The sequence below is a fragment of the Cebus imitator genome, unplaced genomic scaffold, assembly GCF_001604975.1.
Source record: "Cebus imitator isolate Cc_AM_T3 unplaced genomic scaffold, Cebus_imitator-1.0 Scaffold58, whole genome shotgun sequence".
Lineage (NCBI taxonomy): Eukaryota > Metazoa > Chordata > Mammalia > Primates > Cebidae > Cebus > Cebus imitator.
This window is the reverse complement of record NW_016107373.1, coordinates 4,054,891-4,068,026: the sequence shown is the minus strand read 5'-3', so window position 1 is coordinate 4,068,026 and position 13,136 is coordinate 4,054,891. Positions and strand designations below refer to the sequence as shown.

General features: G+C 36.4%; 1 protein-coding gene across 1 annotated transcript in view; it reads left to right on the top strand.

The window, feature by feature from the left end:
* The window catches only part of HSD17B12 (hydroxysteroid 17-beta dehydrogenase 12), a 164,240-nt gene that overhangs the window by 44,915 nt on the left and 106,189 nt on the right, over positions 1–13,136 (top strand). Inside the window, exon 2 of the mRNA XM_017529408.2 lies at positions 10,796–10,842. Coding sequence (XP_017384897.1) covers positions 10,796–10,842 — 47 coding nt within the window. The remainder of the gene's footprint in view (positions 1–10,795; positions 10,843–13,136) is intronic.

The following is a 13,136-nucleotide window of genomic DNA, read 5'->3' as shown; positions in this document are numbered from 1 at the left end:
AAAAAGGAAAAAAAAAAAACCACAAAAAACAAACAGTATTTCAGATTTGGATGACTTGGAAGCTGCTTTTTGTTTTATTTGGTTTTCATGATATTATATGGGTCTGAGTGTTTAGATCAGTGTTTCCCAAAGATGAACCAAGAGATGATCTTACGTACCACATTGATTAATATTTTTTAATTTTGACATTTATATGTTTTTTACACTAATAGTCTATGTTACTTGAAACTGATGGTCCTTTATAAGAAGTAAACAATAATTAAGTCATCATGTTTTCTATTAAATTTTTCAGTTTTAAGAAAACTTAAGTGACCTTGAGAAACACTAATTTTTTTTTTCTTTTTTTGTGGGGGGGACACAGTTTTGCTCTTGTTGCCTTGGCTGGGGTGCAATGGGCACAATCTTGGCTCACTGCAACCTCTGCCTCCGAGTTCAAGTGATTCTCCTGCCTCATCCTCCTGAGTAGTTGGGATTACAGGCATGTGCCACCACGCCCAGTTAACTTTTTGTATTTTTAGTAGAGACAGGTTTTCTCCATATTGGTCAGGCTGGTCTCAAACTCCTGACCTCAGGTGATTTATCTGCCTCGGCTTCCCAAGTGAACCACTGTGCCAGGCCAAGAAACACTGATTTAAGCAATATGACCCTGATTTTGGGAAATTGAAGTAGATGAGTCTGCTGGCTCAGTTTTCACCATTTTTCTATTCATAGTAGCAAAGACTTTTTTTTTTTTGCAGTGGCGTAGTCTTGGCTCACTGCAACCTCGGCCTCCTGGGTTCAAGTGATTCTCCTGCCTCAGCCTCCCAAGTAGCTGGGATTACAGGTGCCTGCCACTATGCTCGGCTAATTTTTTTTATTTTAGTAGAGACAGGGTTTCACCATGTTGCCCAGGCTGGTCTCCAATTCCTGACCTCGTGATCCACCCGGCTCTGCCTCCCAGTTCTGGGATTACAGGCATGTGCCACTACGCCTGGCCACAAAGGACTTAAAAAAAAATGCAGTACATGCACATGGTTAAAAAATGCAAAGAGTAAAAATAACTATAAAAAGTAATCTCTTTCCCATCTTTCCCTAATTCCCCAGAAGCAACTACCAACAGACTTTTGATTTGAGGTGGTATGCTTTGGTTTACCTTTCTAAAATTTATGATGAAGAATTGACTCCCCAGACAATTAGTTTCATTTTAATAGTGAAAAGTCACACTATTATTTTATAAAAATAAGGAATTATTGAACTTGATTGAGGGATTTTCTATTCAACTACACCTGCTATCTCTACTACTCCTGTTGGGAAGATATATAGCTGTAAAGTAAAGGAAATGTCGTTTTTTCTTTTTTTAATTGAGACAGGATCTCACTGTCACCCAGGTTGGAGTACGGTAGTGTAATCATAACTGACTTCATCCTCAACTTCCTGGGCTAAGAGGATCCTCCTGCCTCAGTTTCCTGAGTAGCTGGGACTATAGGCATGTGCCACCATACTGGGTGATTTTCTTGAGTTTTGTTTTTTAAATGAAAATGGGTCTCACTGTGTTGCCCAGGCTGGTCTTGAACTCCTGGGGTCAAGCAGTCCTCCTACCTTAGCCTCCCAAAGTGTTAGGATGAGCCACTGCACCCCATGGAAATACCTTTAAAACCAAAAGCAGGACAATTCTTGTTCCCACTCTCTTAAATAAACACATCTGAATCTTTTTCATGTTTGTTGAATAAGACTTTTTTTCATAATTGAGTGAAATTTGGTGATGTTTGTACATTATTGCAAATATAATACATTACTCATCATGTAACTTGCAGATCTAAAGGCTTTGTCATTTCCTTTGCTGGGGAAATGATACTTGGTCTCCCCTTGCCTGACCACTGTATATAATACTAATTATTGTAGAAATGCAGTGGTGCTATAGAGATGGCTAAGAGAAGCTCCAGATTTCCAGTTTTTTGTTTTATTTTTTAATGCCCTTAAATAATTTTTGCACTTCTTTGTTTTCTCAGATAAAATATTTACTTGTGAGGTAATGTTACACATAACTGGGCAGTGTTGGAGTTGGTTTTGAGAAGTATGAGAAAATGGAAAAGTGATATTTTTATCTATCTAAAATATCAGAGGTTACATTTTTAATATTTGTACAACATAAAGTCATATTGTTTTTGCTTGCATTAAAGTCCTAACCATGAAATGGGTAATTTGTAGAATATCTAATATTGAGTGTGGCCCTTATACATCATTGTATTCTCAATAGTCATACATATAATGGTTTCTGAAGACTGTTAGTTTCATTTGAATTTGATAGTTGCTAGCAGGAGATAGGAACAAGTGTTCTTGCTGGGCATAAATCTTCCTAAATGTGTTTAGTATCATTTCTCAACTAAAGTAAGTCTACTTTGGTATGATACGCTTAAGAGGAAACTTGAGTGCTTCTAGTTTTAAAATGATGAAGCAGCAATACTTTTGGCCTTTCATCTCTTGGAAATGTTCTCTAAAAGTTAGAAGGATAAGAAATGGAAAGCTCCATTTTGATGCAGCTAGGGAACTTCTGTCATCCCTCATACCCAGTCACAGCTATTGAAGGCGGTGGAGTCATAACTGACTTCCAGAGCAGACACTGAGTCCTCATAGTGGGGCCACCATTGGGAAACAAGCAAGTTTGTCCCTTGGATCCCAGAACAACACAGGAATTGGATATATCAGGTACCTCAAAAGACAGGGGTGGGGCAGATGTCCTTGAGGCTCAGGGAAATTAAGCAGCAGAGGCCCCAAGGTGAGACACCTGAGTGAGAACAGAGGATGACATCTGCAAACTAATAACTGCCTGGCAGCCAGAAGACTGGAAATTAGGGAATGCTTTTTAAGAGACGCTGAAGGGCCCCAGAGAAGAGACAGATACTGACAATATTGGTTCATGTGTATGTGAGGTATATTCAGGAGTATTCTCAGGAATAACACCTGTGAGGACTTTTGTGGATTCCCCAATGAAAAAGCTGATTTGCCCATCGATTGGGTTGTAGTGAGGGCCACGGTGTAGTCACCCCACCTATGCACTCTAATCGACATTTTAATGCAGCCAAGATGAGAGTGACAGTGACCAAAACAATCAAAAAAGAACTTAGAGGAACAGAATATAAAGAGTAGAAGAAATTGAGAGGCCGAGGCGGGTGGATCACGAGGTCAAGAGATCGAGACCATCCTGGCCAACATTGTGAAACCTCGTCTCTACTAAAAATACAAAAAAATTAGCTGGGCGTGGTGGCACACGCCTGTGGTCCCAGCTATTCGGGAGGCTGAGGCTGAAGAATCGTTTGAACCTAGAAGGCAGAGGTTGCAGTGAGCCGAGATTGCGCCACTGTACTCCAGCCTGGTGACAGAGCAAGACTCTGTCTCAAAAAAAAAGAGTAGAAGAAAATGTAAATATGTAAGCAAACTGTAATTAATGTCCTCAGTGATTAGATAATGGATCTACAATAAGAACAAGATACTGTTAAAAACGAGAAAGAGTGAGAATGTGCAGAAGAGCAGTAGGAATATGGAAGATTCTTCAAAGTAGAAAAATTGACAGCCTACATTTAAAAAGTACATAGATGGTTTGGAGGATAAAGTTGAAGAAATTTACAGGAAAATAGAGCAAAAAGAAAAGTAAGATTAATAGAGAAACTATTAAGTCCAAATTCTGATTTATAGAAATTCTAGAAAGAGAAAAATGTGAGGCAGATGTTAGCCAACAGTTAACATAAGAAACTTTTCAAAGAACTGAAGATCATGAATTTTAAGGCCTACCAATGCCTAGCACCAGTGAGTGGAAAAACACCCAATCATTTGGGTATATTTTCATGATGGAGTCCTACAGACTAAGTAATGATTCTAAAAGGCCCAGTGACAAAAAAAAAGCAGGTTACATACAAATAGTGGGAAATAAGAATGGTGAAACATTTAAAAGTGATAATTGTGTTAGAAGGCAGTGGAGAGTTGTCTAAAATTTTTTTGTTAAAAATGATTTTCTGCTTATAATTATATACCCAGCTAAGCTATTATATGTGTGGTTAGAAAATAGACTTTTTACAAAAAGATATACAAAATTAGACTGTGTTGTATTTTAAACTGTCATATAAGCAGACATGGTGACTAAATGTGATGTGATATCCTGGGTGGGATCCTAGATCAGAAAAAGAACATTCAGTAGCAAATAAGGAAATCTGAAAAAGATAGGACTTTTGTTAATTTTATCAATATTGGTTCATGTGTATGTGAGGTGTATTCAGGAAGATTCTCAGGAATAACACCTGTGAGGAAGCAAAAGAAGCAGAATTGAGCAAAGGGAGAAGTCGAACTGTTATGCAAGTGTGGATAGTAAAGGTTGTAGCTGATACCATTGGCCCTGAACGTAGGATGGCCCTAGAGAGAGGTAAGGTAAGGTAAGGAAATCCAACTTGTCCCTGAGTGTGGCCTTTGTCCCTGAGTGTGGCCTCGCCATTAGACATGTACTGCCCAGGGGAGCAAGGCAGCCCCCTTTGGCTGAGAGCAGTTACTGGGAGAGACTCAGTCCTGAGCTGGCAGCAGGTAACACTCCTGGCAAGAGAGGATCGAATGAGTACCTGTGTGCCAGAACGGAGGATCTGGCTGGTGCACTAACAGTATCCATTACAAACTCCAACAACTGGAGAATCTGGAAAAGGAAGACATTATACATTGCAGATTTCAGAATCTCTAGACCTGGCATATTCTGGCCTAAGAATGTTTTTAGTTTTTATATCAGCCCAGAGTTGGCTATTTTAAAAATGAATACACGGATGTAACAGTTATCTGTATTCTTTTGAAATAGATTCCAGTCAAATTTTTAGGTGCAGAGTACTGAGTGACTTTACATAGTTTCATTCTTAAGCATAGTCTCATTAAGAGATTTTTGAGCCCTTAATCTGAGAAATCTGATGATACTGCCATCAACTTATTGCTATACTCATATATAGTCATATGTCACTTAATGGTAGGGATACACTCTGAGAAATGTGTTGCTAGACAATTTTGTTGTTGTGCAAGCACCAACAGAGTGTACTTCCACAAACGTAGATGGTTTAACCTACGGTACATACCTAGGTTATATGGTATGGCTTATAGCCCCTAGGCTGCAAATCTATATATAATAGCATGTTACTGTGCTGAATACTATAGGCAATTATAACACAGTGGTAAGCATTTGTGTATCTAAATATATCCAAACATAGAAAAAGTACTCAGTGAAAATATAGTACAAAAGATTAAAAAGGCCAAGTATGGTATCTCATGCCTATAATTCCAGTCTTTGTAAGGCCGAGGTGGGAGCATTGCTGGAGGCCATGAGTTCAACAAAGCAAGACCTGGTCTTTACAGGGGAAAAAAAAAAGTTGGTCAGGTATGGTAGCATGTGCCTGTAGCTATGTGGGAAGCTAAGGTAAGAGGATCACATGAGCCCAAGAGTGAGAGGCTGCAGTGACCTATGGTCACATCATTGTACTCCAGCCTGGGTGACAGAGCAAGACCCTGACTCTTAAAAATAAACAAAAGATTAAAAATGGTACATCTGTATAGGACACTTACTGTGAATGGAACTTGCAGGACTGGAGTTTCTCTGGGTAAGTGAGTGAGTGCTGAGTGAATGCGAAGGCCTACAATGTTACTGTGCGCTACTATAGATTTCATAAACACAATACTTGGGCTATATTGACTTTATTTTTAAATTTTTTCTTTGATAATAAATTAGCTTACTATAACCCTTTTACTTTATAAACTTATATTGCTTCTTTTTTGGACTCTTGCAATAACACTTAGCCTAAAAAAGAAACACATTGTATACTGTACAAAAATATCTTCTTTATATGCTTATTCTATTTTTAAAATTTAAATTTTTATTTTTTACTTTTTAAGCTTTTTTGTTAAAAACAAAGATACAAGACATACACATTGGCGTGGGCCTACACCAGGTCAGGATCCTTAATATCAGTGTTTTTCACCTCCACATCTTGTCCCATTGGAAGGTCTTCAGACACAATCACACACACAGAGTTGCCATCTCCTATGATAGCAGTGCCTTCTTCTGGAGTATCTCCTGAAGGACCTGCCTGAAGCTGTTTACAGTTAACTTTTTTTTCTATAAAGCAGAAGGAGTACACTCATGATAAAAAGTATAGTATTATAGTAAATACATAACCTAGTAGCATAGTTGTTTATTATCATTATCAAGCTACATACATATATGTATGTATACTATATGTATACATAATACATATGTATATATTATATAATTGTATGTGCTCTACTTTTCTATCACTAGGTTTGTTTACACCAGCATGACACAAACACATGATTAATGCATTCCATGATGACAGCTACTAGGTGATAGGAATTGTTCAGCTCCATTGTAATCTTATGGGACCAGAGCTGTATATGTGGTCCATTGCTGACAGAAACATTGTCATGGACTGTATGTGGTTTTCTTGCTTCACAGTGGTAGGCTTAAAGCAGAATAATCTAGTTACGAACAGGATTTGTAAACAGGTCAGTGGCTAATAGATGTTAGTGTAGGAAAGTGTAAGATACTATACTTATAAATAAAGACTTTTGAGAAACAAGGTTGTCAGGAAAGCAGTCCAAGTCTTGTGTGTTTTGCAGTTTTTTAGACCAACTAAATGCCGATCATCATTCAAACAGTCTGCAAAGGCCTATGGAACACTAGCCTTGTGCACGTTGCCTGGCAGGGAGCCTAGAATCTTACAGAAAAGTTAAGACATGTAGATGTAAGGAAACACAATTCAAAATAGAGTGGTACAGTGCCATAGACATAAAGATGTGTCAAGTGCTGTGGGAGTTTAAAAAGAGGAAGTTTTCTTTCGGGTAAAGTGATCTAGAACAGTGGAGTTGGTGGATCTGCAATGAGGCTTTGATGGAAGAGGGTAGGAGGTGAGATTCTGGGATCTTGGAGAGGGGAGAAAAGTGTATCACAGAGAAAAGGAAGAGGAGAAAGTTTGAAACAATTAGAATATGTTTATCCATCACTTGTGAAACATTAGTGAATCAGTAACAAGGATACACTATAAAATTTGGATTCCTGTGCCTCTAAAAACAGTCAGAAGATAAAAAGTTACAGAAAATTATGTCCATTGCTGCACTATTCACAATAGCAAAGACACGGAATCAGACCAAGTGCCCATCAGTGGAAGATTGGATAAAGAAAATGTGGTACATATATACTATGGAATACTCCACAGCCATAAAAAAGAATAAAACTATGTCCTTTGCAGCAACATAGATTAAGCTAGACACCATAATCTTAAGCAAATTAACACAGGAACAAAAGACCAAATACTGCATGTTCTCACTTACAAGTGGGAGCTAAACATTGAGCACCCATGGACATAAATATGGGAACAATGGACACTGTGGTCTACTAGAGGGTGGAGGGAAAGGGGGTAAGTTAAAAAACTACCCATTGGGTACAATCCTCACTACCTGGGTGGTGGGATATATACCCCAAACGTCAGCATCAAGGAATATGCCCATGTAACAAACCTACACACATACCCCCATATCTAAAATAAAAGTTGAAATTTTTTAAAAAAAGAAAAAAGTTGCAAATTGATCATGAGGTTGGAGGAGATTTCATATAATGCTCAGTTTTCTGTAGTTAGGTTCTCCCACAAACATTTAAATCTGTGAGTTACTAATGCTTCTTATAAACAGAACAATAGTGACAAAAACACATGGGTTACCTTTGGAAGATGCCAGAGAACCAATTTATTTTGAAAACTGATAGAGGCAAAAAAAAAAAAAAAAAAAAAAAAAAATTTGTTTAAGAAGAAAGAAGAAGAAGAAGAAAAGAAGAAAAAGGCAAAAAAAAAAAAAAAAAATCAAACACTTTTCTTGTATTACACGAGCTATAGATCATGGTAACTAACTAATGAGAAATAATTTTTCTCTGGAAATATTCCAGCTAATAGATGAAGATGAATGATTGAACTCTAATACCACCATTTTGCAATCCCTAATGAAATAATGGATCTCAATGCTGACCAGCAGTGCCTGCTAATATAGCAAAATGAAAGATAACCAGACATATGCTTCCTGATGTAAAAATGCATTATTCCTTATGAAGTACTCTTACCAAAAAAAAATCAAACCTGAATTTGATCAAATATCTATATCCAGCCTCCATGGGACAGAATAATATGTTAAATGATGTCAAGGACAGGCTGAGAAACACAAACCTATAACTTAATATCTTAAACCAATAAATTGAGAGAGTGAAGAGGGGAGAGAGGAAAGTGGTTATAGACATGGGTAATTAACATATTAACAAATTTTATTATGGAACCTATTGAATCCTGATTAGAACAATTGTTAAAAGTTTTTTGAAACATTTAGCAGAATTTATAGCGATTACATATTTGGTATCAAGGAGTTGTTATTTACAATGTTAGGAATGAGATAATGGTATTGTGGCTATCTTTAATAGCAGAAACAAATGGTAATAGTCATGAATGAAGTGATATGATGCCTTTACTTTGAAATAATCCAATGTGAGAGGAAGCAGGTGGGGGTATTAGATGACGCAAGGTTAATCTCTCAAGTGTTTCATTGGTGAAGCTGGGCTCTGAGTACCTGGGGGCTTGTTATACTGTTCTCTGGAAATTTCAACTTTTTTTTTTTTTTTTTTTTTTTTTTTTTTTAGTTGGAGTTTCACACTGTTGTTGGGGCTGGAGTGCAGTGCATGCTCTGGGCTCACTGCAACCCTGCCCAGGTTCAAGTGATTCTCTTTGTCTCAGCCTCCCAAGTAGCTGGGATTACAGGCACCTACCACCACGCCCAGCTAATTTTTTTGTATTTTTAGTAGAGATGGGATTTCACTATGTTGACCAGGCTGGTCTCAAACTCGTGACCTCATGATCCGCCCACCTTGGCCTCCCAAAATGCTGGGATTACAGGTGTGAGCCACTGCACCTGGCCTATTATGACATTTTTATTTTTTAATATTATTTTTTTTTAAATTGTGGGAAAATATCAGCTAAGCAAGAACATGATGAAAGTCTATGAGATTATGAGAGACATGGCAAGGGAGAATATGAATGTGTTTATCATTTTTCTGAATAGTAAAAATAGGGACCATCTTGTATAATTTAAAAGAAGTGGACAATACAAGAAAATTCTTCTTTACACCGTAACTTGTTTTTTAAAATTGATAAATGTTTTGGGAAAACGCATATTTAGAGAATTTGGGGAGGCATTCCTTTTTGAAGCAGACATCTATGCTTTAAACTTGTAACATGATTCTAGTATCCCAGAGCTAAGCTGTCATGTGTAACCTGGCCTATTATAATTTTCAAATGTTTCTGTTACACAAAGTTTTTGAAGTTGTAAGATAAATATGGTTTCTCTGCAAGAACAGGAAACCAAACACCACATGTTCTCACTCATAAGCGGGAGTTGAACAATGAGAACACATAGACACAGGGAGAACACATAGACACACACCTGGGCCTGTAGGGGAGTGGCGGTTTATGGGGAGGGATAACATTAGGAGAAATGCCTAATGTAGATGACAGGGTGATGGATGCAGCAAACCACCATGTTCTGTATATAGCTATGTAACAAACCTGCACATTCTACACATGTACCCCAGAACTTGAAGTGTAATAAAAATAATAAAATGTAAAAAGGTTTATCTACAAGGAACATACATTTTTGTTTGAGACAACAATAAGCTTATTATGAAAAGTATGTTGACGTGGGATTCAAAATATTTTGAATCCCGAATCTTTTCTTCTGAATGTACTAGACATGAGCCAGTCCTAAAAAATAAATAAATAAATAAATAAATAAATAAATAAATAAAATAAAATAAAATAGGCTGATGCCTTTTTCGGCCTCAGCCCACCTGTACCCAGGTGAATAAAAATAAATAAATAAATAAATAAATACATATTTTTAAAAAGATAAATATGGTTTCTCATAGAAGAATTAAGTTATTTTCTATTTACTTCTACTACTCTTTGTTTTAAAAACTAGTTTATGAAGATATATATATAGTAAGTGTGTACTTAATTGTGCAGCTCATTGAATCTATACACACACAGTGGTAACTGCCACCCTAAAAAGATACAGAATATTTCCCATATCCTGGAAGATTCCTGTATGGCCCTTTCCCGTTATCTACTTTACTATCCAGAGGTAACCAATATTCTGACTTCTATCACCATAGATTAGTTTTGTTTTTTCTTGAACTTACATTTTATGTCAGGCTTTTGTTATGTCGTAGAGATTCATTCATGTTTTGCCTATATCAGTAGTTCATTTTTATTGCTGTTTATTATTCCATTGTTTGTCTGTATCTCAATTTACTTATTCTTCTGTAGGTTAATATTTAGTTGTATTTACCTACTGTGTACCACCTAAGCTACTATGAACATTCTTTGGGTAGACATTAATGCATTCCTATCTCTTGAGAATTGGTGGGTCATAAGGTAGGCATACTTTTAGTTCTAAACATATTGGCAAATAGTATTTTCCAAAATAATTGTACCAACTTTACAGTGCTACCAGCAATGTGTGTGAGTTCCAGTTGCTCCACATTCCTTTTTAACACTTGATTTTGAAGTCTTTTTAAAATATTAGCTACTGCAGTGTGTATTCAGTCCTTGATTTGAACCACTGGAACTCTTCTGTCTTTTACATCAAGATATCACACTGGTTCTCTTGTATGTAATTGGTGGGTCCTAACTGTGACGAGTTCTCCATTGTAATTCTTAGACTAAACTATCGCTTTTTTTCCCTTTCCCAGTTGTCACAGGCGGTACTGATGGAATTGGAAAATCATATGCAGAAGAGGTAGGTGATTTTCAAGATCTTTCCTTTCAATATAAAAAATAAGAATAAATATAGGATGATTTCTTATAATAGTTTTGATTTTTGAATTATAAACACAAATATAATGTTGTGTGGTACAATAGATGCTTTTTGTTTCTGCTTTGTTGGAAATACCATATTTGCTTAAACAGACACAATTTTTTGAAACAAATTTCTATGTAAAATAAGTATAAAACTTTCTGGTTGTACTGGTTACCTGGTACTGGGAACAATTTAGTATACTTTTATGATATGTCAGTGTGTACAGTCTTCAGATTCGAAAGTCAATTATTTTGAACTGTTTTCCGAAAAATAGAAATATTATTATAGGTGGTGATATTTCTAGGCTAGTCCATGCCATCATTTTCACAAGAAGGACTGTGATTAACAGAAAGGTATTGATAGATACAGGCAGAGGATTCAAGTTCTCTACAATGAAATTAAAGAACAGGAAATCATCATAGTTTGAAGACGGTTTTACAAAGCAGGAGCCATGGCAGTATTCTTTAGGCAAGTTTCCCTGCCTTCTGGTCCCTGAGAAGGCGCCTGTAGCCTATGATGAAATGATCTGTAACAGTGGAGTGATTCTGATAAAGATCCCAGCAGATTCATTGGATCTTTCATTGAGCATTATCAAAACGTCTTTTTGTTAATTTAAATTTTTCCAGCTTTTTATTTGGAAGAATATCAAGACTACAGAAAAGTTGCAAGAATTTTACCAACACCTGTATACTCTTCACCTGGAGTCACTAATTGTTAATATTTGGAACATATAATTTACTTATTATTATTATTTGGCTGAATCATTTGTAAGTTAGTTACAGAAATAACAGTTCACCCTTAAATATTCCAGGGTGAATATTCTAAGAACTAAAACATTCACCCTTATAATCCCAATACATTGGTCACAATAGGAAGTTTAACTTGACACAATATTCTTGTGTAACATACAGCCTGTATGCAGGTATCCAGTTGCCCAGTACATCCTTTTAAGCTCTTTTTTTTTTTTTTTAATTGTTGTTTTTCCAAGTGTTCCAAGATCCAGGTAAGGATTATGCATTGCATTTGGTGTCATGTCTCTTCGTCTCCATTAATCTCAAAGAGTAACTTAGCCTTATTTTTCTTTTGTAAGAATGCCATTTTTGAAAAATCCAGGTTAGTTGTTTTGCAGGCAAATTTGGATTTGTCTCATTGTTTTCCCATTAGATTCAAGATAAACATTTTTTCATCAGGAAGGCTACACAGGTTTATCCTTCTGAGTTCATCTTATCAGGAGGCATAAGAAGTCTGGTTTGTTCCATTATTGATTATAAAGGTGATTAATAAGGAATATGTGGGATGACACTTTGAGATTGTATAAATATATTGTTTCCCAATAATCTTTTATCCAATGGTGTTAGGATTCATTGGCAATTTTTGCTTAGATGGATTATTACCCTGGTGTTTAAAAAATGGTGATTTTTTTGACTGGGTTTGGTAGCTCATGCCTGTAATGCTAGCACTTTGGGAGGCTAAGGCGGGTGGATCACCTGAAGTCAGGAGTTCAAGACCAGCCCGGCCAACATGGTGAAACCCTGTCTCTACTAAAAATACAAAAATTAGCTGGTCGTGGTGGCAGGTGCCTGTAATCACAGCTACTCAGGAGGCTGAGGCAGGAGAATCACTTGAACCCAGGAAGCCGAGGTTGCCCTGAGCCGAGATTGTGCCAGTGTACTCCAGCCTGGGCGACAGAGTAAGACTCCATCTCAAAACAAACAAACGAAAAAATGGTGATTTTTTTTTTTTCTAATGACATCTCTCCTTCTACATTTATTAAGATAGTAATTTTCTATAGAAGCTTTTCCTTATTCCTTTTCCCCTATTAATTTTTTTAAAGAAGGTATCAGTATGGGCTAATGGTTTTTTTAGTGGTGTTATAGCAGATTAATTTTGCAAATCATCACCAACATTTTCATTTTTATAAAAAATGTTCTTCCATAGCGTCATTTGCAATATCACTCTCTACTTAATAAACCCTGACTTTAGGATTTAAGACTGGAATATTAGTTTGCTAAATCACTTTTAGTTCATAGCACCTAATTTATTGCTCATTTATTTTCTGTCTAGAATATTTCACTAAATAGTTCTATACAGATTAGTGCTTTTTTTTTCCTCTACTACTTTGTGTCCTGGGATGGTAACCACATTTGTGTAAGTCTTTTTCATTATGTACAGCACTTATACATACTGGGGTAGTTACATAGAAGATGTTCCTCAGGAAATTTTTTTTTTTTTTT